This window comes from the organism of the source record quoted next, unplaced genomic scaffold (genome assembly GCF_019419815.1).
Source record: "Pyrus x bretschneideri cultivar Hongxiangsu unplaced genomic scaffold, Pyrus_bretschneideri_v1 Contig13, whole genome shotgun sequence".
NCBI classification, from domain to species: Eukaryota; Viridiplantae; Streptophyta; class Magnoliopsida; order Rosales; family Rosaceae; genus Pyrus; species Pyrus x bretschneideri.
In genome coordinates this window covers 6,084,913-6,110,959 of record NW_025999424.1, presented here as the reverse complement: position 1 = coordinate 6,110,959, position 26,047 = coordinate 6,084,913, and the positions used below count along the sequence as shown (strand labels likewise).

At 36.4% G+C, this 26,047-nt stretch overlaps 1 protein-coding gene and 1 non-coding gene across 2 annotated transcripts; both read right to left on the bottom strand.

The window, feature by feature from the left end:
• Positions 1-3,130: 3,130 nt before the first annotated feature.
• LOC125475042 lies at positions 3,131-3,236 on the bottom strand. Its single transcript, XR_007256376.1, has one exon. It is a non-coding gene; the product is annotated as a U6 spliceosomal RNA (small nuclear RNA).
• Positions 3,237-18,630: 15,394 nt separating this feature from the next.
• On the bottom strand, positions 18,631-23,406 carry LOC103946958 (tricyclene synthase EBOS, chloroplastic-like). Its single transcript, XM_009357788.2, has 7 exons — positions 23,275-23,406; positions 22,648-22,918; positions 21,498-21,873; positions 21,131-21,349; positions 20,860-20,998; positions 20,458-20,706; positions 18,631-20,025 (listed from the first exon to the last, which is right to left on the bottom strand). The coding sequence occupies exons 1-7, from the start codon at positions 23,374-23,376 to the stop codon at positions 19,735-19,737; spliced, it is 1,647 nt and encodes a 548-aa protein (XP_009356063.1). The 5' UTR covers positions 23,377-23,406; the 3' UTR covers positions 18,631-19,734.
• Positions 23,407-26,047: the final 2,641 nt, after the last annotated feature.

Below are 26,047 nucleotides of genomic sequence, written 5' to 3'. Positions count from 1 at the left end.
AGAAATATATTATATCATCACGTGAGCGATGAGTTCCCTAGGGCCGTGGACTCAGAGAGATGACGACATCTGAAAGTTTCTGTTAGTGAAATAGCCCCTCTTTGCCTAATTAACGTATCGATGTCACCACCATTATCACTACCGTTGTTCATCATCGTCATCGTTAATGTGTTCTAAAGATTGTAGAAGACTAATTTTCTTTGTCATATGGCTTCAATTATATGTCAACTAATAAAACAAAGAACAAAAGTTAATCAAGAGTAAGATATATCAAAAGTCGAGTGTAGTTGCTATTGACTTGCCCTAAAAACGATAGAAGTATTAAGTATACAAATTTTACCACGTGGTCCACTTATATACCGCAAGTCTTGTATATGCCAAGAAAGACACCTGTTGGCTGTTGACATGAACAGTTATGTTCCCCTTAGATTCCTCAACAGTCTTCACCTAATTAACCAATTGCCAAACCCTCAATTCCATGAGATTTTGATTAAGAAATTATAACTACAATGTAGTTCAGTATTTTACAAAATACAATATATATTTATTAACGTGATCTGTGAGGAAAATGATGCCTTGGTAACAACTTGACCAGCTGCTCACTTCTATAATTCTTTTGGGTTGATGACCCCAGCAGTCAGAAGTATGGTTCAAAACCATGCATTTCTGTGCTTTTTATGAACTAATAAAGGGGCACGTCATATTTGATGAAGGATAGAATGCACATCAAATTTGATAAAGGATAAAATTTTGGTACATCATATTTTATGAAGTTTTGATATCGGACATTTTTTTCTATATAATTGTATCAGGAGAAGAAGGGATTCAATTTGAGACTTAAAGTGGATGAGTAAATGCTTAACGAGTTATAATCTCTTGAATTATAATATTGTTACAATTTAAGATTTAATATAAGCTACTTGACTTAGTTATATCTTGTGGTTTATTGTTTAACGAGAGAGAGGTGATTCGAAATTATGAGAATGCGGAGAGTTGTCCCTCATCGGAAAGTTTAAGTAATATTTATATGGACTTATAAGAGTTAGACTACTTCACCCATTGTCATTTGACTGTCGAGTGGAACCTCAAATTTTCCTTTATGGAAGTAGAGCAAATTAGTCCATGTGTAAAACTTGATGGTTGCATGCACGCCGAGTAATATTGTTCTCTTGTTGGACTTGAATGTGGCCGCATGTGGAGTGTGTATAAAAAAGTAAAACAATTTTGCGCACAAACATATAATGAAATTGATATAGATCGAACTTTAATTTCTTTCATAACATGTAACATTCTTTTGAATACGAGAAAAAAATACCACTAAACTAAAAACTAATAGTTGATCAGATTTACATAACGTAATATGCAGGATTACTATTCACGTTGGACATGAATTGTGTGGTCAATGGTGTTATAGGTAGGTTGTCCGGGTCAAGCTCTCAAATCTTGATGAAACCAAGATGACATATCATGTGAACGAAGAGACAAAATCCCACAAAAGCCTTTTACTTAAACGCCACTTTACTACTACTTCCCAAGCCCTTCAACTTTTCTTGGGTTTAATTATAAATCAACCAGAATTATAATACACGGACATGGGAATTTCAATGAAGAAAACTGACTTTTTGAGTGTTATTATTTCATTGCACGTACATGGATACCTTTCCATGGAAGCAACACATCTTGACTAGATTTCGTGAAGCAATGTTGACAATAAATTTCGCATTAATAATAAGAGAGATTTTTATAGGCTTATAAGAAGTTGGACTATTCTCTTTATTGTCAATTGATCTTATAGTGACACCTCAACTTTCTTCAAGCAGTCTATTTAATAAAATAAAATAAAATTTTCATTATAATCCTTGAACAAAGGTCACTTTCAGATTAAAACCTTGTCAAGTTAACGAAATTAACTTTAGTCTTTGACATTCAATTGAATTTTCAAATATCAATTAGGTTGTACTTATTATTGAGTTTTTTTTTTTGTATGTAGGTTATTTATTGATTCCTATAAACAATTAAAATGTAATATATTACTGATACTTATTATTAAGTTAGCATAATAAGAAAGTCATATGTTTTCATCTATTCTTTCTTGTGCTTAAATTTCACCATACATATGGATATGTATATTACGTACCTATATATATATATTTAAATATTCCATTTACATACTAAGCATTCATACTGAAATTTATGTACAAATTTGTATCGATACGTTGCAATACTATGATACTTATATGCTTATGTATGAATATTTCCGCCCCTTTTTTTTTTTTTTTTTTTTGTATTGATGTTGATTTTGCTCATATAAATTTGTCGGTGCTCATGAATATTGAATTCGTTTTTTTTAATTATAAGAATTTGAATTTTGAAGAAAATTTTATTTATTAATATGATTAGACCTAAAAAAAAATGAAAATACCTTAATTACGAATGGGTGGAGAATTTATGATAAGTTTGTAAATAATACATGTGGTACTTAAATATGGTAAGTTTTTGAAATAGAAACTTAAATTACATTTAGAAAATCATTCAGGTTAAAATCTAAGAAGAATCTTTATTAAGGCTCTATTTAAAAACCCCTTTAATAAATTGTAAGATTGTTTTGACAACAAATTTCTCGTAAGATTATTTGACACAAGCGGTAATGGAGAGAAAATAATCAAACACAAAAAGCTGATGCATGATAATTAAATACAATGCACAAAATATTTATGAATCTGTGAAAGAAGCTGAGGTTCGATTATTCACTCTTAGATCCGGGCCTCCATGCCCATACCAGTTATTCCTTCGTGAATGAAGAAGCAGTGTTAGCTCCACCCCCAGTTTGCATGGCTCACTTCTTGTGCTAATAATCCTTTGGTGGTGCAAATATCTGATCCATTAATCGTGGAATAATTTTTAATGATTATGCTTAAGAACGCAAGGCCTCATCCCATTACCATCCATGAAAACTTTTGAGGACATTGGATTAGTTGCATCTAATTAATGTTACCTCTTTATTAGATTAATGTACGAGTATAATCAAGACACCATCAAGAACGGGCGCGTCAAGAAAATTGAGAATGAACATATAAAAAGAAATTTAAAGAATGGGCAGATCGGCAAAATTAAGAACGAAGGAACCAAAATAAATTTGGTTCATTTCTCCATTTATGCATGTCATCTTTGTGTAGAAACCATGCTAATCTTCTTTGTATTGTTCCAATTTTATCAGACTTCATCTCTAGGACAAGCTTTACTTGTTTGACAATATTGACCACTCAAAAGTGGTGTTATTCTGTCATTTAGTACTACAGTCTAATGATATTCCTCTTCACTTGTAAGTGAGAGGTTTTAGGTTCGGTTTTTGCCAAAGGCAAATTTGAATCACATTGTTATGGCTAGCCTAGTATAAGGCTTAATCCACTCTCCCATCCAATTAGTATTAGACAATATCGTTTGTTAAAAAGAAAAAAAAAAAAAACACATTGTTATTCTTTAGTTTGTCTGACCCCAAGCCCAATCACTAAAAAACGAGTAATTGTGTATACACTCAAGTTTTGGTTCTCAAAACAATTTTTTTTTTTTTTTGGGAACTTAACTGATAAACTTCTAAAGAGAGAGAAAGGAAAAAAAAAAAAAAAAAAAAACACTCGTAACTTCTGTTAACTTCCCACTTAACTTCTTAACTTCTAAACATAACCTTACTAAACTATAAAAAAAACCAGTGTTATTCTTTAGTTTGTCGGGCCCCAAGCCCAATCACTAAAAAACATTTAGTACTTGGGCCTTTGTTTGCAAATAAAAAATGAGTAGTTTTGTATGCACTCAAGTTTTGTTTCTGAACGCATTTATTTTTTTTTGGAACTTAACTTCTAAACTTCTAAAAAGAAAAAAAAAAAAAAAAAAAAAAAAAGAATACTCGTAACTTCTTTTAACTTTTTTGGACACTTAACTTCTTAACTTATAAACCTAACCTTACTTATATACAAGGAGACCTATAACTTAGGTAATGGATATTAATCTAGTGATCTTGCTAATGGTTTGTCAAAATTTTATTGATATGCAGTACCACCCAATCCCACATCTTTTGTATATATTTGTATAACCAGTAAATGGATTTTATGTATTTAACATCGTCCAATCACACTTTTTGGTATATATTAGTAAAACCAGTCAAATGGCTTTTTTAAGAATTTAACACCAAAAAATATTGGAGCATTGAAAGCTTAAATATTAAATATCACATGACTTTTAGATTAAAAACAAAAATTTTATTCTAATACATATTGAAAAATCAAACAAGAAACTATTATAAATTCCACTGTGTTAGTGGCTAATAAACATCCAGCATGTATAGATGTCTGTGTTATGTCTTTAAATGGGATCGATAATCACTGATAGGATTCGATTCTTTGCTCTTGTGTCTGGAGCTCCATGCCCATCACCATATTGGTATATGCATTGGGAAATCCGAGCAAGGTTTCTTGCTGCTTTTACAAATTGCTTAGTAAATGGAGTAGCAGAAGCTCCATCTTTGTTCAGCTTCTTCCAACTATTTTCAACCAAATTACTTATATATTGACGAGTAGATTCCTCAGAAATATGCAGACTGCCACGCATCACGCATGAGATTGAGTTCGCAGTTTCTCCTCTCTCCACTTCTGCCTGCAGTGTGGAAACAAATTAATATATAGAATATTAATGGATTTCAACCCTCCCCTTAATAATAATAAAAAAGTACATATTGCCGAAGTACTCAAATCATTGGAAAGCCGGAAAATAAGAGATGGCCAACGCAAGAGACTGTGGTGATTCTCTAAGCATTCAAGTGCTTGCTTTGTGATTTTTGGGTTGAGGAGAAAATATGTATGAACTAAGAACACCACCCCTGAGACTGATATCCATGCATTGTCAATATATTCTTCAAATGTGGATGTGTGCTTGTTATAGCACCACGTTGTCTCCTTTAGAAATGCTTTGCACAAATCAGCCCACTGAGATATATAGAATTCAAAAGATTGCACTTAATTAATATTGAAAACTGAAGTTATAATTTAATTGGAGAACAAAATGATATTACTAATGTAGAAAGAAAAAAATGGACTACTTTGTACATATTCTCTAGTACAGTAATAGTTAGATTGTGTGTCAATAAGGTGGTTAATTTTATATGTCTAAGTAGCATTATACACACACACACATATATATATATATTGATATATGATATATGAATGTAATGTACATACCACTTTTGTGACATAAGGGAGGACATTTTCTCCTTGCTTCTTTAGAGTGTCATGAACCATCTTATTCACTGTGTTATAAAGGGCTAGAAAACAAAGCTTCATGTAATCTGGAAGATTTTCTACAGCTTTGATATCCCATCTGAGTAGCAGAAGTACGCAATGGAATGCCATAAGTAACTCTGAATTAAATGCATATTCAAAAGTAAATGATTGTATATCGACTGTCTTTTTAATTTCTAACCTTTCAACAGCAGAAGTAAAAAGCTATAGTCCCTCCCCTCCTCTTACACATTGCTTTTTGTCTTATTATCTCTATAAAAAATCAATATAAGATGTTGACATGGCTTAACCGTAATCGTTCAAGTAGGAAGAGAGGGAAAGGGAGAGAGATTAGGAGGGAAGAGAAACCTCCTCCTAACTTTTGTGGAGTCATTTTTAATGGATGGTCCCTCTGTTAATTCCTATAGTGTTCTAGGTAGATGGGAATGAATACAAGGTTAAGTCAGTTTCTTTCAATCACTCTCATAGTTCTAGAATGCAAGCTGGCAACCATACATTATGCGTGAATTGGTGCGCATGAGCATTTCTCAAAAGGAGGTTACCAGATGCCCCGGAATCGGTGATCAGAGTGCCTTAGGCGGGTGAGACCTAACGTTATTGGCGAGTGTCGACTGGAGGTGTGACTAGGTGAGTGGGTCGGTCTGGCCTCAATGTACCTGAGAGATCTAGGAGGGTGCGAAAGATCTTTCCTCTGACCAAGCGCGGCGGTGAGGAGATCTGCGTGGAATCGCAAGGAGTACATTGTGAGAGTACGGTGGGTGATGTGAGGGGAACATACTGGGAAAAAGGAAAATAGATGTTGTCATGGCAACGGAAGACGAACGGCAAGATCTAGAAAAGCTGGTGTCAAGGTTTGGATCCAAACTGAGGCTGTCTGATAAGGAGCGTGAGGGGATCAAAATCGACAGAAAGGCTGGTGAAGGAGTTCTGTTGGGTTTTCAATATACACTGATTGCGGAAGTACTAACATCCAGGGAAGTGTGTGGTGATGCATTTATCGACTTCTTCTCGTCGCTCTGAAGGGGGCAAGAGGGTGTTTCTGTCTGAGATATTGGAGAACGTAGGTTTTTGGTACGTTTTGTTGGGCAGCGAGATCTACAAAGGGTGATGGAGGCAGATCAGCCTTGGATCTTCAAGAACGATATGGTGTTAGTGGCTGATCGAATAGAGAGTGGACAGAATCGATAGGCACCACTCTCTGTGGGTATTCTTTGGGTCCAGACCCACAATGTCAATGTCCCACCGCTGAGCATGACCGCGGCGGTTGCGAAATCCATTGGAGGTCTTATGGGCAATGTCCGAAAGGTGGACACTTCGGGAAGCCGAGATTGTATTAGAAGATTTCTGCGTGTAAAAATTCATTTTAATGTGCGTGAACCCCTAATGCGGGGGACCTTCGTGAATTTTCGTGATGAGGGTACGGTATGGGTGGATTTTAAATATGAATTCTTACCAAAATATTGCATCATTTGTGGGATGTTGGGACATGCAACCCGTGTTTGCAAAGATCTGCAGAATGTTGGAAGAGCAGAAGGAGATGGTTTGGGGGACCTGGATGATAATCTAGCGCTCCGTGGGCTGGAAGCAGAAACCGACCTTCGAGGACAACCTTTGGGATCTAGCTTACGAAGCAAGGTCTCAGTAGGGTCTAATGGAGGAAGAAAAAGTGCAAGGAGATGGAGGGATAAGAGGAATGATGACCGAGACAGGACCCAAAGAAGCACTCGCTCCTCGATGGATTCAGGAACAGGGGATTTGGCACAGCCTGGAAACCGGGGTTTACTTAACGGGGAGGAAAATGTAGCCAGGATGGAGGACAAAGTATTTGATACGACTTCTTCACCAAGTAAACTGTGAAGCTCCTCGAAACCAAGAGGGATTGGGCATAATACCTTTGCAGGAAAAATCCGTTGCAAAATGAAGGAATAAGAGGTAGCAAGAAGGGCTAGAGAGGTTACTTTCGACGCAAGACTAATTGAACCAGGGGGAATGGTTGCTGATGGTGCAAAGCACATTGTCCAGAAAGAAATTACTGAAAATGACGACTGCCCAGATGAGGTTTGTGTGTCGCAGGAAACTGGTACGGGAATTAATTTGAATATTGAACTGTAAATTGAAGATGGCACTGATGGTGGCATAAAGGGCCCGGTGGGGAGTCAGGATTTGCAGGGGGTGGAAGGAGATGTGGTTGAAGGAAAATGGGTTATGGATGATGATCCTTTTGAGCTGGCACCAATCATTGAAGCTATGACGAAAGGAAACAAAGGAAAAAAATGACAGTTTCAAGAAGTGGAGTATGCGACACCAGGGGAATGTGGCGAACCAAAAAGCATTCGACCAAGAATGATTGTTTTTTTTGAGGAGGAGGAGACCAGCCGTGAGGGGTCTCCCAAGTCTCCATGAAGATAATCTGCTAGAACTGTCAGGGTATCGGGGGTGACTTGACGATTGACGATCTAATTAAGCAAAATAAGCTCCATACCCCCGACATAGTGATTCTCCTGGAAACGAAAAATCAAAGTAATCGCTATGTTTTTCTGAAGAAACAGCTTGGGATGGATTTCATGCATGTTGTCGAACCAAGGGGAGTCGCGGGAGGTTTGTGTATCTTCTGGAGATATTATGATCATGTGATGCTTGTTAAATACTCGGATTTTTTCATTGAGGTAGGTATTTGTGATTATAACAAAAATAAGCATTGGATGTTGTTTGCGGTCTATGCGAGTACTGATGACAAGAAGATGAAGGATCAATGGCGTGTTTTATCCCAACAGTTGGATACTGACATTATTCCTTTAAAATGAAAGAGACGATTTATATAAGATCCTCGGTTGAATAGGGAGAAAGATTGCCACGACATTGTGGAGACAAACTGGAGACATGGTTTTGTGGGATCCCGAGCCTTTCGGGTGGTGGAGAAGTTAAAGTGGGTTCGTCGAGGGCTACAAAGCTGGAGAAAATCTAATGGGCGGAATTCAAAGGCTTATATTGAGGCTGAAAAAGGATATAAGAGACACATATAAGTCGGCTAGGTTTGCAAGTGAAGATGTTCGAAGCAAGGAGAGGGAGTTAAAATTTTTGCTTCGGAAGGAAGAAAGGTATTGGAAGCTCAAGTCTAGGAATCAATGGATTCAAGAGAGGGATAAGAACACTAAATTTTTTCATGCACTAGCTGCGAAACAGCGTCGATGCAACAAAATTTTGGGTTTGGAGGATGAGCAGGGGTCTTGGTGTACTGAGCGGAGCAAAGTGGATGGAATTGCTGTGAATTATTTCTAGAACCTTTTTAGTTCCTGCAGACTGAGTAGAATTCAAGATATCACGGATTGTGTGGAGGCAAATTTTACCAGAGAATGCACGAAGACTGATGCAACCGATTACGAATAAAGAGGTGCGACAAACCATGTTCCAAATTTCGGTTGATAAATCACCTGGGCCGGATGGATTTACGGGGAGTTTTTATCATGAATTCTGGGATGTGGTTGGCCGCGATATTGTGGATATGGTAAAGGCGTTTTGGGATTCGGGGAACCTGCTAAGGAAATTAAACCATACAAATCTGGTTCTTATTCCCAAAGTTCCTATCCCTGATTTCTCTGTGCAATGTTGTGTATAAGGTGATAGCTAAGCTACTTACTAATCGCATGAAGATGGTGCTCCCACATTTGGTTAGTACAAACCAATCGGCCTTTATGGCGGGTTGACAAATCCAAGATAACATTCTGGTTGTGCATGAGATTCTCTGTTCTCTGAATCAACAAAATGACGGGGATGAGGATTGTGTTGCATTGAAGCTAGATATGGCAAAAGCCTACGACCGTGTCAAATGGAATTTTTTATTGGAAATGATGAAAATATTGGGATTTCCTCATGAGTTCTGTAGTATAATCGAGGCATTTATCACTATGGTGACCTATAATGTTCTTATTAATGGCTCTTCCACTAGATTTATACAGCCGAAGAGAGGGCTACGACAAGGAGATCCTATGTCGCCATTTATGTTCCTAATTTGTGTCGAGGGCTTCTCGGTGGTGCTTCGAAGTAGGGAGAAGCGAGGGTCTTTACATGGGATGCGGGTGGTTCCTGGTGCGACACAAATTTCCCACTTATTTTTTTGCTGATGATGCTGTCATTTTCTTTAAGGCAACGAACGTTGAGGTTAGGGAGATCTTGGACGTTTTGCAATGTTACACGGAGGCCTCCGGTCAAGTCATTAATAGAGAGAAGAGTTCAATGTATTTTGGTTCTTGCTACTCGTGGCAATGGAGAAGGATGCTTGCCCCCTGCACTAATTTTGTTAGCAAGGATGTCTTTGGCAAGTATTTGGGGCTAGGTGTTGACTTTGGCTCATCAAAGAAGGTGGTGTTTGAAGGGGTTCACGAGGCTCTAGACTGGAGAATTAATGGATGGGCGGAACAATTTCTGTCACCGGCCGGAAAAGAAGTTCTAAGTAAAACTGTTGCCATGGCCTTGTTGGCGGGGAAGTAGGGGAGAAGAACGGAATGCATTGGATTAGCTGGGAGAAATTGAAAAGAAGGAAGACGTTGGGAGGGTTGGGGTTTAGGGATCTTTTATCTTTTAACTTGGCTTTTCTAGCGAAGATTGGATGAAGGCTTCTGCATAACCCCAATTTGTTGCTAGGCCAGATTCTTAAAGAAAAATACTTCCCTGACCGATCGTTTATGAAGGCTAAGGTAGGCAAAAGGTCTTCTTGGGGGTGGAAGGGCATCATTCAAGGAAGAAGGATTTTGGAAAGAGGGAGAAGGTGAAGGGTTGGTGATGGTTGCTGTATTCGCGTTTGCCAAGACCCTTGGCTCCCAAGGCCTCATACCTTTCGAGTCCGATCAAAGCATGCTGAGATGCCAATAAAGGTGAGGGAACTGATTGATACAGAGACGAGTGCCTGGAAGACAGAATTGATTCGAAAATGTTTTTAGGAGGAGGAGAACAATATTATCCTTGGCTTACCAACAAGTTTTGCGGGGTGTAAGGATAGAGTCATTTGGCATCATACCAGTAACGAGGACTACTCTTTTCGGACGGGGTATGGTGTCGCTATGGAAATGCAGGAAAATGGGGAACTTGGGCGGAAATGGACTGGGGGGAGGGAGCAGTCGGTGGGATGAGGTTGACCGTCGATGGCAGGAGGTTTGGAGGTTGCTTGTCCCAAATAAAATGAAGTTCTTCAGTTGGCGGTGCTGCAACACCTCGCTGGCAGTGCGTGTAAATCTTAACCGACAAAGAATGAGAGTGGATACTTCTTGTGCTGTGTGTGGTGATGCCAGGGAGACTGAGCAACATCTTTTCTTTGAATGCGAGTTCAGCAGGGTAATGTGGTTTTACTGCTCTTTGCAGCTAGACATGGAGCCTTCCACATGGAAGGATTTTGGCGAGATTTGGCACAGTTTATGCAATCGATTCCGGAATGAAGAAAGAAAAGAGTTGATCCTGCAGGAATGTATGTTTATTATGTGGAGAATCTGGAAGTATAGAAACGAGACGTTTTTCAAAGGCGCGGCGGCAAATCTCATGGAAAGAGTTACTTTGGTGCGGCAACAGATTATGGAGTTTAGAGTTACTTTGGTGCGGCAACAGATTATGGTGGGGGGGGGGGGGAAGGGTTGTGGTTGGGAAAGGGGTTTGCTATTCAACAATGCGGCAATGGCTAAAGTTGCTGCGGTTTGTGCGGCTTTAAAAGTTTGCAGGGATTTAGGCTTCGATGATGTGGAGATTGAGTCTGACTCCCAAGCCTTAATTCGAATGCTTAATGGGGAATATGTGACCGATGCTACTTTAGAATGCTTTATTCATGATATTGGTTTTCTGGCATCTTAAGTAGGAAGGGTGAGGTTTGTGTTTGTTAAGCGGAAAGGAAATGTCGCGGCTCATGCTGTAGCCTCGTATGTTACCTTGAGGGGAGGTTCTTTCTGCTAGGATGCTGCCCTGAGTTTTTATTTAATATTCTATCTGAAGATGTAGACGTTTCAATTCGCATTTAGTTGAGTAAAAATTACCTTTTGACAAAAAAAAAAAAGGCTGAACATATTTCATTTCATATTATTTTTTAGGTCATATCTTTCATTTCATATGTACTTTGGACATGAACTATCACTAGACCGATAATGTCGTAACATCAATAACTATGTAATTAAAGTATTAATGATATAAACATCATGACAATAATCCGTACTATGGGTAGGCACTTGGAATCATTGAAACTGAAACATGAACCAAACTTGACCATACCAATCGGTTTGGTTTTACGGTTTTGAAGCGCTTTGGGATTGAAACCGAATCGCAGTAAAAGAAAACGGTTTAGTTTCAGTTTTGGCCTTTTGAAACCGAACCGCACCGCAAAGAATAAAATATTTAATTAAATACCCATATTAGATGTTGTGTTATAATTGACTGTTTTGTTAAAGTCCATATATTTAGTATAGACTACGCCAAAAATTCATCTTTCTCTTAGCCTTTGAGTTTTGGTCACTCATCCTTTCATTTTTTCTCGCCCAACTCTCATATATTCTTCACACCTTACACAAACCAATTATGCGAATCAATTTGTCTCACGCACACTGCGCAGCAACTTTGATTCATTGTATCGGTCGAAAAGGTCTATTTTTTGTTCAAATAAATTTTTCCATGCTTTCGGTTTGTAGTGTGAAGCTGAGAGTTATAATATGGTGATGCTGTACTCGGAGGAGAATTCTTTTGCGGCGGTGGTGATGGAGCGTATAAAAATGAGTAGAGCATACTTGGGTTTTTTGTTTTTCTTATTTTTGCTGCATTTATCTGTGCTGATACCAATACCATGATAGCTTAAGTCTTAACTTTTTAAAATTTTTAATACAAGTATAATTTTTTTGAAATTTAAGTAGACACCTATGTGTGACAACCCGTTCCAAATTTTACGTTTTTATTTTATTTTAAAAGCGTGAATTTACAAAATTGCCCTAGAGGCAAGGACTTTGACTTCCGTTGACCATCGACTCGAGAGATGTGGGACTTATTCTTTTAGCATATCCTCGTAGTACTTATTGGTACGAACGTATCGGCGAAAGCTATTTGCGAGTCCGGATTATAACGATATAGTTACGGACGTTCGAAATTGGTTATTCAAGGTTTAACGTTTATTTAAATTAAATTCCCCCTTGTGGGGAAAGGCCCAATCAGAATTGGAAGAAAGAAAAGAACACAAAAAAAAAAAAAAGGAAGTGGGTTTCGTCCACCCGCACCCACTGCGGGTGCCCATTTTCCAAGGCCGATTCCGGCCAACTCCGGTGGAGTTTTTCGATGCCACCACCACCATCTTGAAGCTCTCATTCCCCTCTACAAAACCCACCCAAGAACCACCTTGATTAACGAAGGGATGTGGAGGTTTGAGGCCACGAAAGTTGACGAAAATCAATGGTGCTCCGGCCACCCTTTTTGATTTTTCGGCAAATCGGCAAAGCAATGGCCGATGCCACCACTTGGGCTTTGTAGCCCATCATCCCAGGAGCAAAACCCAACCAACCTTGACCCTGTTGGACCACCGTAGACGACGAATCGACGTCGGGAAGTTTTAGGCACCCGCCGGCTTCGTGGGGAAAATTGACCATCTTCCGTCCACTTTTGGACTTCGTGGCAGGTATGAAAGTTGCTCCTCTCACTGAGATCTTCATTTCTGTGAAGTTTGAGAATTTTTGGAAATAGTTGGATTTTCCGGCGAGTCGGGACGGCCGACCGCCACCCGCAGCGGCGCGTGGCCAGTGGGCCGCCAATGCTATTTTTAGGCTATGTCAAATGTCTTGAATTCAGTTTTGTCATTTGAATGACGTAGGTTGATAGTTGGAACCTAAATTCGTTACGATACGTTACTTGATAAAAATGTGAATCGATGATCCGACCGTTGGATCGTCACCAAAATTGGATACATTACAATAAGTAATATTTAAAGATCATAGGAATTTACGAATCGGGAATCTGACTTACGGATCTTCCTGAATTGGATTTGTAAGTTAGTAAAATAAATGTTCACGGCCACTTGTTTTAGGCAATTGGCGGAGATCTGACCGTTGGATCGTAATGAAATTTTAATATGTTATTCTAGAAACATATTGTGGATCGTTGGGAGTTACGGATTGGAAATCTGATATGCGGATCTTCCGGGTCAAGTTATACAGGGTTGTAAACCCTACCGTCGATCTTTGATCGACGGTTGACTTGTGGTCAATGGGTATCAAACTATTTTAGAATGTCATTGAGGTTGTGTTTTATGGGAATTACGTATTCTACGGATAAGAGTTCTGAGATGTGATTTGATAATTGGCCACAGGGACCGATCATTCAGGACGCCTTGATGCGTGCGCTAGAGAAGTATAGCGTGGACTCCAGGTGAGTGCATCTTTTCCTTTTTATCGTACATATTATTGAGAGTTCTATCGACAACTTTAAATTGATTAGGCATATTACTTTCATATATAATTATTGTGAATGCTTGAAGTACTATGTGAACTACGAATGGCTTGATCCCTGTTTAGGGTACGTAGGCAGTCTAACGAGACGTTAGATGCAGCCATAAAATATTTGAGACAAAAGCCTTGCTTGGGAAATTGAGAAATGCGAAGGAAATTGGTAAAGACAAGTTTTAGTTTTGTGAATTAGTTAGTTAAATTAGAGTTAATTGGGTTGTCATGGATAATTATCCTTGAAAATAAGTAGTTTGGGAATAGGGCGTTATTGATTGTGCACTTCATACCATATTGTTTATAATTGAAAATGCCACGACATGGTTGAGTAGTAGATTGCATCATGATATATCCATATGTATATTACTTGCATATAATTATTGGGAATGCTTTCAAGTGCAAAGGTGAACTCAAGACACCCAGGTAAGTTCAGGTGAGTTTATGGTACTAGTTGAATCGATTGCGTTATAGCATGACTACAGTTATGAGTTAGGCAACTTCGATACTGTTGTACTGGTTGCCATGAGTTGCACATGTTATATTGAGATGCATTGAAAGTTCATAAACCTGCACCCCGGTGTTAATGCTCCCGTCCGTGGCCAGGGCACAGTCCTTCACGTGATGTTCACCTCCCGCACCTTACGCTCACCTTAGATCCAAGGTAGGTGCACAGTTCTGTCGTACAGACCACTTTAGGTGGTTCCGACTCGTAGGTGACCTGCGATTATTCGCCCAGTCTTCACGTGATCGTAGCACTCGAGCGTATTTATTTACACCCAGTCCTGTCGTACAGACCACTTTAGGTGGTTCCGACTCGTGTGCAGGTATACTTATTGAGCTATATGCTAGCCAGGATTAACGAGATATGGATAAGTCGTACAGGTCACTATAAGTGACTCCGACTTATATGCTAGCCAGGATTGACGAGATATGGATAAGTTGTACAGGTCACTATAGGTGACTCCGACTTATATGCTAGCCAGGATTGAGGAGATATGGATAAGTCGTACAGGTCACTATAGGTGACTCCGACTTATATGCTAGCCAGGATTGACGAGATATGGATAAGTCGTACAGGTCACTATAGGTGACTCCGACTTATATGCTAGCCATGATTGATGAGATACGGATAAGTTGTACATGTCATTTTAGCTGACTCTAACTGATATATCACTTTGTATTGATTTAGTTCATTTGGCCTACTTATTAATGTATGGTGGATGTGATGGCAAACCGTGGTTTTGGTCATTTCCGAGTATGGTTTGGATATATGTATATATGTTGTACTGTCTTATGGAAAACGATACGGGTTTTACATTTAGGGGCATTACTTTTAGAGAGGTAATAACTTTGGGAAGCTTGGTTTTATTGCTTACTCACACCTTCTGTTTGGTGCCCTCCAGGTTTTAGCTACTGAGTTTGTATCGACAAGAATCTGTGGCGAATCTTAGTATTGATGGATATTTTTTTAGGGTATGATTCTTACCCACATTACGGTACCTTACTTATGCTCTGACATCGCGTGTGAAATGGGTTCGCTCCCACTCGTAGCGCACTCTGGTATTTAGACACTTTTAGATTCAAATTCATTCACTTTTTTATACACTATCACATTTTATGGCTTCGTCACCTTCCAGGTGTCGGCCATCATAGCTCGATTCAAGGTCCAAGTGGACTTTCTGGGTTGGGTTGTGTCATATGTTTATTTTATACAATAAATTTAATTAAATCCATTTAGTTAGCCCCAAGCCGCAACCGACTCCTAGATTTTAATGGATGGTCCCTCTGCTAGCAGATGGTCCCCCTACATAAAGATAACTTCTGTGGAGTCATTTTCAAATGGATGGTCTCTTTGCTGATTCCTAGTGCTATGGGTGGGTAGGAATAAATGAGTGAGGACTCTTCTCGGAGTCTCTTTGTGTAGATTTTGAGGATCTTTTAATTATATCTGTTCATTGTATATTGAGTGGTCAATTTTTATCAGGTAGTGTTTATATTCAATTTTAAATATAAAAATTTACAATGATATCAGATCGCACAATGTACGAAGAAGAACGGATATGATTGAATGATCTCTGGATCCTCACAAAGAAGATCTAGCAAGGATCCTCTGGTTGGTACCAGGTTAAGTCAGTTTCTTTCAGTCACTCTCACAGTTATAGAGTGCAAGCTGGCAACCATATATTCTGTGTGATATAAAAGCTGAACATATTTCATTTCATATTATTTTTTATGTCAATTCAGTTCATACATTTTATTGTCAAATATTTCATTTCATATTTACTTAGAACATGAAATATCACTAGATCAATAATGTTTGAAGGAAAGTTTTGAGATAGCAGCTGAAGTGGTAAGAGAAGTTTGTTGAAGAGCGATTAGATTTGTGCTGAAAAACAATTAAGTTGATAGAAGAATCATTCAAGATTTTGTTTAATAGTAAATATTGAAGTGAAGGGGCCACTAAAATAAATGGTCAAAGTTCAAAAGGAATCCTCTTTGTTTTTCCTAGTACTTCTGCCTTGCATTTGCCCCGTGATTCAAAAATAATATGTGGTTGTTTGATAACAACCATTTTGACTTTTTAAAATAAAATAAAAATTTGAAAACTAAAAATTTGTTTGATAACAATCTTCAATCATTTTAATAGATGAAAACTAAAAACTGAAAGATAAAAACTAAAAACTAACTCAAAACCTAAAAAAATGATTGCTAAATCAAGTGATTATATATATACATGCCCTTTAAGGGAAGAGATTCTTATTTTAAAAAATAAAATAAGGATACTCCTCTTGACCGTTAGATTTGACTTTAATGAAATTCTGTGTTTAAGATTAAATCACAGACCACAAAATCTCAACCACAGGATTTCATTAAAGTCAAATCTAACAGTCAAGAGGATGTCCCCCTTTTTTTTTTTTTTTTTTTTTTGAAAAATGGGGATCCCTTCCCTTAAAGACTTCCTATATATTAGATAGGCCCTTTATGCAAAGGGATTCTTATTTTTATTTTTTCAAAAAATAGAGATTAAGTGTGGGGTTCACTCCACATCGAACTTTAACGATCCAAACCGTCTATTTTGTAAGTCTCAATTCAGAGATCATCCTTACAAAAATTCAATTCAATCTGAAACCATTTATCAATTTAATTATCAAGATAAAATTTCATTGTTTTTTATATAACAAAGTATTTGTTAATTTCTTTGAACTCAATTAAATGTCTTAAACATTTCGGATTTGGCTAATATTTTGCAAGGATGATCTATGAGGTGCAACTTGAAAAATAGACGGTTCGGATCGTTAAAATTCGATGTTGTGTGGACCCTACAACTAATCCCCATTTAAAAAAAAAAAAAAAGAGGATCCCTTCCATTAAAGGTTTCCCTATATATATGAGCATTTCATATGAGATATTAAAGAAACTTAGTGAATTCTTGTTGATATTTTTAGTTATCATTTTCACTTATTATTGACTTTGGCCTATAACCAGAACCATTCCTCTTCGAAACAAAAATTCATATAAACTTTCTTTTAGAATTTATATAATTATCCATCACCCAAATTATACATTTCCTTATATAAGAAGACGTATAGTTTTGGTAATGGATATTAATCTACAAGACTACAACACTTGGTAATGATTTGTCAAATTTTTGTCAATTTTGTATTGAAATGCAGTATCATCCAATTACACTGCTTTGTACATATTAGTATTAACCAGTCAAATGGCTTCTAATTTTTAAACACCAAAAACTATTTGGAGCTTTGAGAGATTAAATATCAAATATCACATGACATTTAGATTAAATACAAACATTTTAGTGTAATACATATTGAAGATCACTTAGTATTACGGTCTTGTGGTATTTCTCTTTACTTGTCAGTAAGAGGACTTGAGTTTGATTCTCACCAAATGCGAAATTGAATCACATTATTGCTAGCTCATTATGAGGCTAAGCCCACCCTTACCCCTCCCTTTTAAGGTAAATTACATAACACTACCTCAACTATAGGTCGAACCACAATTTCATACCTTATATTTCAAACATTGCAATGTCATACCTCAACTTATGAATTCGTTGCAATGTCAGACCTCCTTTAAATTTTCTGTCAATTTGGCTATCAATAGTGGAGCCAGAAAATTTTTCTTGGGTGGGCTAGCTAAAATTATTAGCATGTAATCATATGATATTTCTTTTACCCACATAAAATTATATAATAATCTACATAAAAGTAAGAACATGAAGTACTAATCCAAATGAGTTTATTAATTACTTTCCAACTAATTTTTACACAAATAAAACATGCATACAAAAAAGCAATAGAAAGAGAACAAATATATCACTTTTGTTGATAACAAGTACCCAAAAGAAAAAACAGGTTAGGGGATACCAATTCAAGTTGTGCCCCTGTAATGGAATTGAAATCTTTTGTTATTATCAGAATTAATATTGTTGTAGAACCCTTTTTATTAGTTACAAATACAAGAACCATGAAACATGGGCTTCCCAAAATCTTTAACCTTAATAGACAAATTCAAGGACTAAAAAAAAAAAAAAAATTAACCTAACAATTGAGTCAGGAAATAAGTTAATGAAGAGATGAAGAAATACTTGGTGTTGAATTTCATTAGAAAATAATTTGATGGTGATTCATAGTTTTTCTTTTCTTGGGAAAGCAACGCAGCTTTGTGGAGTAGGGTAGAGGGTTTTTTTGTTTGAACGAATGGGGTAAAAAGCATGGAGAGTAGGATAAACCTAATTATGTATTAATTTACCATTTTTACTTTTAGCCTCAAAATAATATATAAGGTAATAAAAGTATTATTTGACAAAAAAAAGTATTATTTATAAATTAAGAAACACATTAACTATTAGTTTTGACAGGATTTGGATGGGCTATTATACTTACAATAAACAACAACGACCTCATATATAAACTATTATAGCTGCAATTTGTTAAAATCCTTCCTAGGCTACAACAACACACTGTAGCTGGGTGTAGCTCCGCCAATGTTGGCTATTAACTGCTAAAGTGGCGGACAACAAGGCCACTCACTCACCTGGAACAAAAAATTATTAATTATCAATAAATTATTAATTTTTTATTTAAATTAAAATTAATCTAAAAAAAATAAAATAAAATAAACTTTATCTCCTTCCTGTTCGTCCCCTTCATTTCCTCATCTCCATACTCCTATTTCCTAACCCAAACCCTAGTTGCAGAACCCATTTCTTCTTCCGAGCCCAAGCAACAATAGCAACCCGCATACAATTTCGAAACTTTCCTCCTCGGTGACATCGGGCTAGGAGGCGGTGGATCCTATGTCAACCTTACGCGGTCGTCCATCTCAAGCTCCGATCTTCTCCTCCGCAGAAAACCCTTTAAATTTGTCAACGGGAATCTCAGCAACCCACCATCGTTTTCCACCGAATTCGCGTTCTCGATGACGCCTGGCAGGGGCGACGATTTCTTGGTCGTCTTTGCTCCTGGAGATTTGGCGTCTGGATTATCGGATAAGGGCCCATTGAGGATTAACGGTGAGAATCGGTTTGTGGGTACTGAATTTGATACTGAAATTGAATGGAAATAGGAAGAGGAGATGAGAATGAAGGGACCAACAAGAAGGAGAGAGAGAGTTTTTTTTTTTCTTAATTAATTATTTTTCAGATACAAATTTAATAATTAATCAGTAATTAATAATTTTTATTCCTGTTGACGAAGGAGTGGACCCTGTTCCTGCCACTTCATCATTTAACAGCCAAATTGATAGAAAACTTAACGAAGGTATGCCATTGCAACGCATACATAAGTTAAGGTATGATATTGTAATGTTTAAACATGAGGTTTACGATTGTAATTCGACCTAAAGTTGAGGTAATTTTGTGTAATACTCATAAAAAAAAAACATATTGAAAAATCGAACAGGAAACTAAAATACATGCCATTGTGTTAGTGGCTAATAACCATCCAACATATAAATGTGTCTTATGGTCTTTAAATGGGATCGATAATCACTGATAGGATTCGATTCTTTGCTATTGCATCTGGAGCTCCATGCCCATCACCATATTGGTATACGCATTGGGAAATCCGAGCAAGGTTTATTGCTGCTTTTACAAACTGCTTTGTAAATGGAGAAGCAGAAGCTTCATCCTTGTTCAGCTTCTTCCAACTATTTTCAACCAAATTACTTATATATTCACGAACAGATTCCTCGGAAATATTCAGACTGTCACGCATCATGCATGAGATTGAATTCGCAGTTTCTCCTCTCTCCACTTCTGCCTGCAGTGTGACAACAAATTAGTATAGTGAAGATAAATTAATACATGCATGATGCATTAAAGTACATATTAAAAACAAATTAAGGGATCGTTTGATAATTATTTTGTTTTTGTGAAAACCATAAACTTGTTAAAACTTTTGAGACTTTTCAATAGGAGCTGATTTTCAGCCTCTCGCACAATTATTTTTATTTCAAACATTAGATTGAATAAATCAAATGAAATAGTGATACAGAATTAAACAGGGAAGTGGAGGAGGTAAAAAATAGTGTGTTTTTATTATTGTCCTTTCAAGTTTGATTTTGGTTTTCAGTTTTTATTTTTTATTTAAAAACCTCAGAGCTGTACAAAGTTACTAAACAGATTTTTAATCTTCAGTCTAAAAATGAAAAACTAAAATAGTTATTAAAAGGAATTTGAATTAAATACATACTGCCGAAGTACTCAAATCATTGGAAAGCCGAAAAATAAGAGATGGCCAACGCAAGAGGTTGTGGTGATTCTCTAAGCATTCAAGTGTTTGCTTTGTGATCTTTGGGTTGAGGAGAAAATATGTATGAAGTAAGATCACCACCCCAGAGACTGATATCCACGCATTGTCAATATATTCTTCAAATGTGGGTGTGTGCTTGTTATAGCACCACGTTGTCTCTTTTAGAAATGCTTTGCACAAATCAGCCCACTGAGATATGTATAATTCAAAAGATTGCAGTTAATTAATATTGGAAACATAAATTATAATTTAATTAGAGAATAATATGATATTATTAATGTGATTAATTTTATGTCTAAGTAGCATTTTTGGATATATGATATATGAATGTAGTGTACGTACAGCTTTGGTGACATAAGGGAGGACGTTTTCTCCTTGCTCCTTTAAAGTGTCATAAACCATCTCATTCACTGTATTGTAAAGAGCTAGAAAACAAAGCTTCATGTAATTTGGGAGAATTTGTATAAATTTGATGTCCCATCTGAGCAGCATAAGTACGCAATTAAGGATTAATTATGAGATTGTTAATGAAACGCAGAGAAGAGTTCATCCCGCGCAATCTATATATATATATATATATATATATATATAAACACAATAGAAAATTTCTAACCTTTCAACTGCAGAAGTAAAAAGCTCTAGTTCATCCAAAGTACCATAAACATCATAGACATCATCAATGGTGGTTACTAGAGCAGCCACTTTTGCCAGCCCTTTCCTGGCATGACTGTGTTGAGGTTCAAAGACGATTCCAACCGACCAAAAAAAGCACTCCATCAATCTGTCTCTGGTGAAGCTCAACTTCTTTGCTAAGCCCATATCCGCCCACCACCTAAATGCAATATTAATGAAGCAAATACACTGATTGAGTTAGGATAATGCTTATGGTCGTAAGTATATAATTCCCTTGATGGTTTAAAACATATATACAATTGTACTCCTAATTCTGTGTTTGATTCTCTCTTCCCAAATATAGTTACCTTGATACTTCTTGAAGATCCATTTGGAGTGTGCATTGCACCCGGTTAAAATCTCGCTTGGCAATTTCAAGTAGCACCTGATTTGCATCTGGCCTTTTACTGTATGCCTCAATATACCACCTAGCTTCTAATCTTTGCATTCTATGGTGCAGTGGAAGTTCCAGTGCATGACTAACTTGTTCTGCTAGTCCTTTGGTAACATTAGCTCCACTGAGGTTCTTGAGACAAATGGTTGAGAATACAAGGCCCTCGTCCAACAAGCTCTCTCCTTCGAAAGCAAAATATGAAGCTTCATACAGACTTAGCATTCCTTTTACATCCTTGCAAAGCCATGCCTTGAAACTTCCATTCCCGTCCGTGAATCTACTGAATACATCTGCGTTTCATACAAGTTTATTATGTACATATCTAGTAATTTAGATGGAGAATGCATTTAGAAAGAGAGACTTGAAAATGACTAGAAGTAAATATGAAAGGTCTGTGTTTAATGTCTGAATTTGTAGGGCACTTGTAATTTTGCCGTGTTTCAAAATCACCTTTCAAGTGCTTGAGTAGTTCATTGTTATAGTGTTCTCTTAAAGTGCATTTTTAAGCATTAAGTCTAGTATTATTTGTAACTCACAATCCTCTCATTGAAATATAGTATAAGTGAGTTCATACATGGTATAGTGCTAATAACCAACACTGATTTTAGAGAAGCCCGCACCTCCAAGACTATTTCTAGTTTCTCGAAGCCTTGCACCTTAAGTCTCGCATATGTATCCATACGAGCTAGAATCCTACTAAATATAGTTTTGATGTAATCATACCGAATATACCTAATGAAACTATGTGGTATCAACTGTATATGATAAATGTATTTTTCTATACATCGATATATTTAAACTAAAGGAGTGAGATAATAAATTGGTTGCAAACTCTCCACTTTCGCACTTATTAGTAAATATGAATATTACTAAATTCTAATGTTGAGTTGCAATGATAAAAAGTTAAATTTAGGTGTAATTTGTTTAGATTTAAGGTAGCTAGCTGTTAATCCACAAATTAAGTACTTTCTGGGTTAAAATCCTATTCTATAATTTACATAAATTTAATGTAGATTATCTGTCATTTGTAACAATAAATAACAAAAAGTTCACGTATTACATACTTTGGGAGACCTCAAATCCATGTTGTCTAAGGAGCCTGAAGCTGAGAGCAGTGAAGTGGAGACTCTGGTCAATTCTCTGGTCATCAATGTTGTTCAATATTTTATCAAGGGCTCTCGTTATGTCCTCCTCAAAGTGATATCCCAAACCTAACTGTTGGATGTCATCAATGAACTCAAGCATAGTCAACGTGTTGATTTCATCATCATCGTAATCAATCATATGCTTAACTTTCTCCTCAAGAAACTTCCACCCGTCCTTGTATGCTTTATCCTACAATAGTAATTAAGTGTAAGTAATACGTCTAGATAAAACTTGTATCCTATATATTGTATCTTCAAGTTCGGTTCAGCAGTCTACGACTAATTACTTTGATACTATATTCAATTTAACTACATGCATGTACAATTCAATATGATTTAATTACATGCATGTACAATTAGATATGTATGAGCAAAAGGCCTCAAAACAAAATTTAACGTCACGAGGTTTTTGATGTTTGTTACATTCCAACGGCATGAACTTTTTTGGTCTTTTAAATACTAAACAAAAGCGCAAATGGACACACAAGAGAGAAAGAAAAAAAATATTGTCGTAATTAAAATCGTAATTCCAAATCGATCTATCACCTGTAGGGTATTATGATCAATCTTCAAGGACTGAATAAAATCGTAATTCCATATGCTTGGCTTGTAGGTGCCAGGGCTTCGAAAATGCGTAATATTATTCATCGAGGAGCAATGTGGCTGCAAGAAACAAGCTGAAGCTACTAGAACCATTTTTGTGAATTTGATATCAAAAGATGGACATATATAAGGCAGTGATGCATGGTATGTTAGTTTATCGTGCCCTCTTATTTCAGATTATTTACGATCAAGCTCGTGCTTCTTGTCAGCATGTCCTTGTTGCTTTGCTTTTAGGTTGGTCCAACATGTCCAATTGCTAGGACTTCTGATCTCGTGAAGGCCATGTAGGACCGTTTGTCGTCGAAGAAAGAGGTTGCATGCTTTGAACAATGAAAAGTAAAAATGTGCGACAGCCAAACGAAAGAACCAAAACCGAAACCCAATGGGGTTTGGTCCAGTGGATAGAAGCTGGCTAGGCCATAAGTTGGACGGTTCTTCTGAGTACCATCTCTAGGGAGGTTAGGAGTTCGACCGCTTGTAAAAAAACCTCTTGAGGAGAGCTTTCTGTAAAAACAGCGATCCGGTTCGGAATGGTATCCCACTACTACCGTTATTATTATTATTTTTTTTTACCAAAAGAAAAATGAACGCAACCGAAAATTACATGCATGTACTTGGAATTAGTCACTGTTGATATTGAAGGGACTCTTCAGTGGTCCTCAGCTCATGTTTTTTCAATTTCACGTGTTTTGTGGTTTAAGTTTTATTTAGTTTTAGTTATATTACAGTATCATATATTTTGAGAGTGGCTAGACCCACTCATTTGTTTTATTTTCCTATTTACCTTATATCACCAACCACCATATTCTTATTTTTAAAACATAGCAGCCTCTCCACCCGTCCACCTCCAGGGGCGGAGACATGGAGGCTAGTTGAGGCCTATGCCTATTCTGAAATTTTACTAATATACAGTTACTGTCCGCTAAGTTTGGCAATAATTTTTTTAAATGAGGATTAGGACCTCGATCAAAATATTTAAACAAGCATAAAGTTTCAATCTAACAATTAGGTTGATTAGGCATTGGAACCAAAAACTTCAAAACTCTAACTTCAAAGTTTTATTTGAATATATAACATTAAAATTGAAGAACTATCTTTTTTTAGTGTGTTATTATTGACAATCAATATATATCATTGTAATCCAAATTTTTATATACAATAATGTTAGGGAGATTAAATTTGTAGACAAAATTTTTTAAATTAAATGACATGTGAGTTGATGATTGAATTATTACTAAAGCGTTGATAAACGTGTTCATTTCTTATTGGTGACACATCATTTAGTTTACAAATTTAACCTCAATAGCAATACCCAAAGCTACTCTTATAAGAAATACATAATAAAATTTTAAAGTACTAACAAAATAAATTTTCTAAATATAGAACATTATTACATAATACTAGATGGAAATTTTTTTAAAAGCCTCTTCAAATTTGAGGTGTTATGGGACCGCACCTTTCACTCTCCCCTCCACCATCCCCCTCTGATTCACACGTTTTTATTTCATTGGCTTTTTCACCTGCATTGCTTTTTGTAATCCAAAATGTCTGAAAGTAACGAAAATATATCTGCATAAAGTAGCATTGCTTTTTATATCACTCCATCAATCTGTCTCTGATGAAGCAAAGTTACTATTAAGAGAAATGTGATATCATAATAGTTGAATGAGAATCAGAATTGATATATGGTACAAGTAGTACTAGTAGAAATATGTTTTATAAAATTGATGGAAAGGATGAAGCAAAGGGTAGGTACCAAGTTGAATTATAAATACATTCCCGCCCTTTTCAGTTACCACAAACTGATTAAATTTAGATTAATGCTTATGGTCGTATGTATATAATAATGAAAATAATAAACACACCATTTTTTGTCCTCATACATTCTCATTTTAATTGTGTTTATTGTTTTTGTTCAATTTATTTCATTTGATGATAAAAAATAAAGAGAGGTGTTGATGAAGCTAAAAAACGTGTGAAAATTTTCTCCCTATATAACCTTGATGGGTATAACGTATACTTTATACTCTTAATCCTATATTCGATTCTCTTGTCCCAAATATTGCATGTATAAGAGGGAAAAAATATATGATTACCTTGATACTTCTTGAAGATACATTTGGAGTGTACATTGCACCCTGGTAAAATCTTGCTTGGCAATTTCAAGTAGTATCTTTTTTGCATCTGGCCTTTTACTGTATGCCTCAATATTCCATCTAGCTTCTAATCTTTGCATTCTGTGGTGCAGTGGAAGTTCCACTGCATGACTCACTCGTTCTGCTAGTCCTTTCAAACAACTGATTATAAGTTCACAATGAGATTAAGAAATACCTAAACTTACTAATTCAACTTAATGTATTTTAATTAGTAAGTACCTTATCTTAATTGAAGTATGTATCACACTAAATACTTCGATTATTTTAGTGATTTGAGAATTTCTTTTCCATTGGCATGAAATTACAAATTATGAGGTGGCTCTTTACAACAGTAGTGGAAAAAAGTTGAGCCCTTGCATGATGCGTGAATTCGAATATTGTCGGTGACTAATCTAACATCTAATCTAACAAAATCTATCATTTGATAAAAAAAATAAAGTAAATTACACAAAGCTACCTCAACTTTAGGTCAAACAACAATCTCATACCTCATGTTTTAAAAAATACAATGTCATACATCATCTTACAAATTTGTTACAATGTTAGACCTCTGTTAAAAA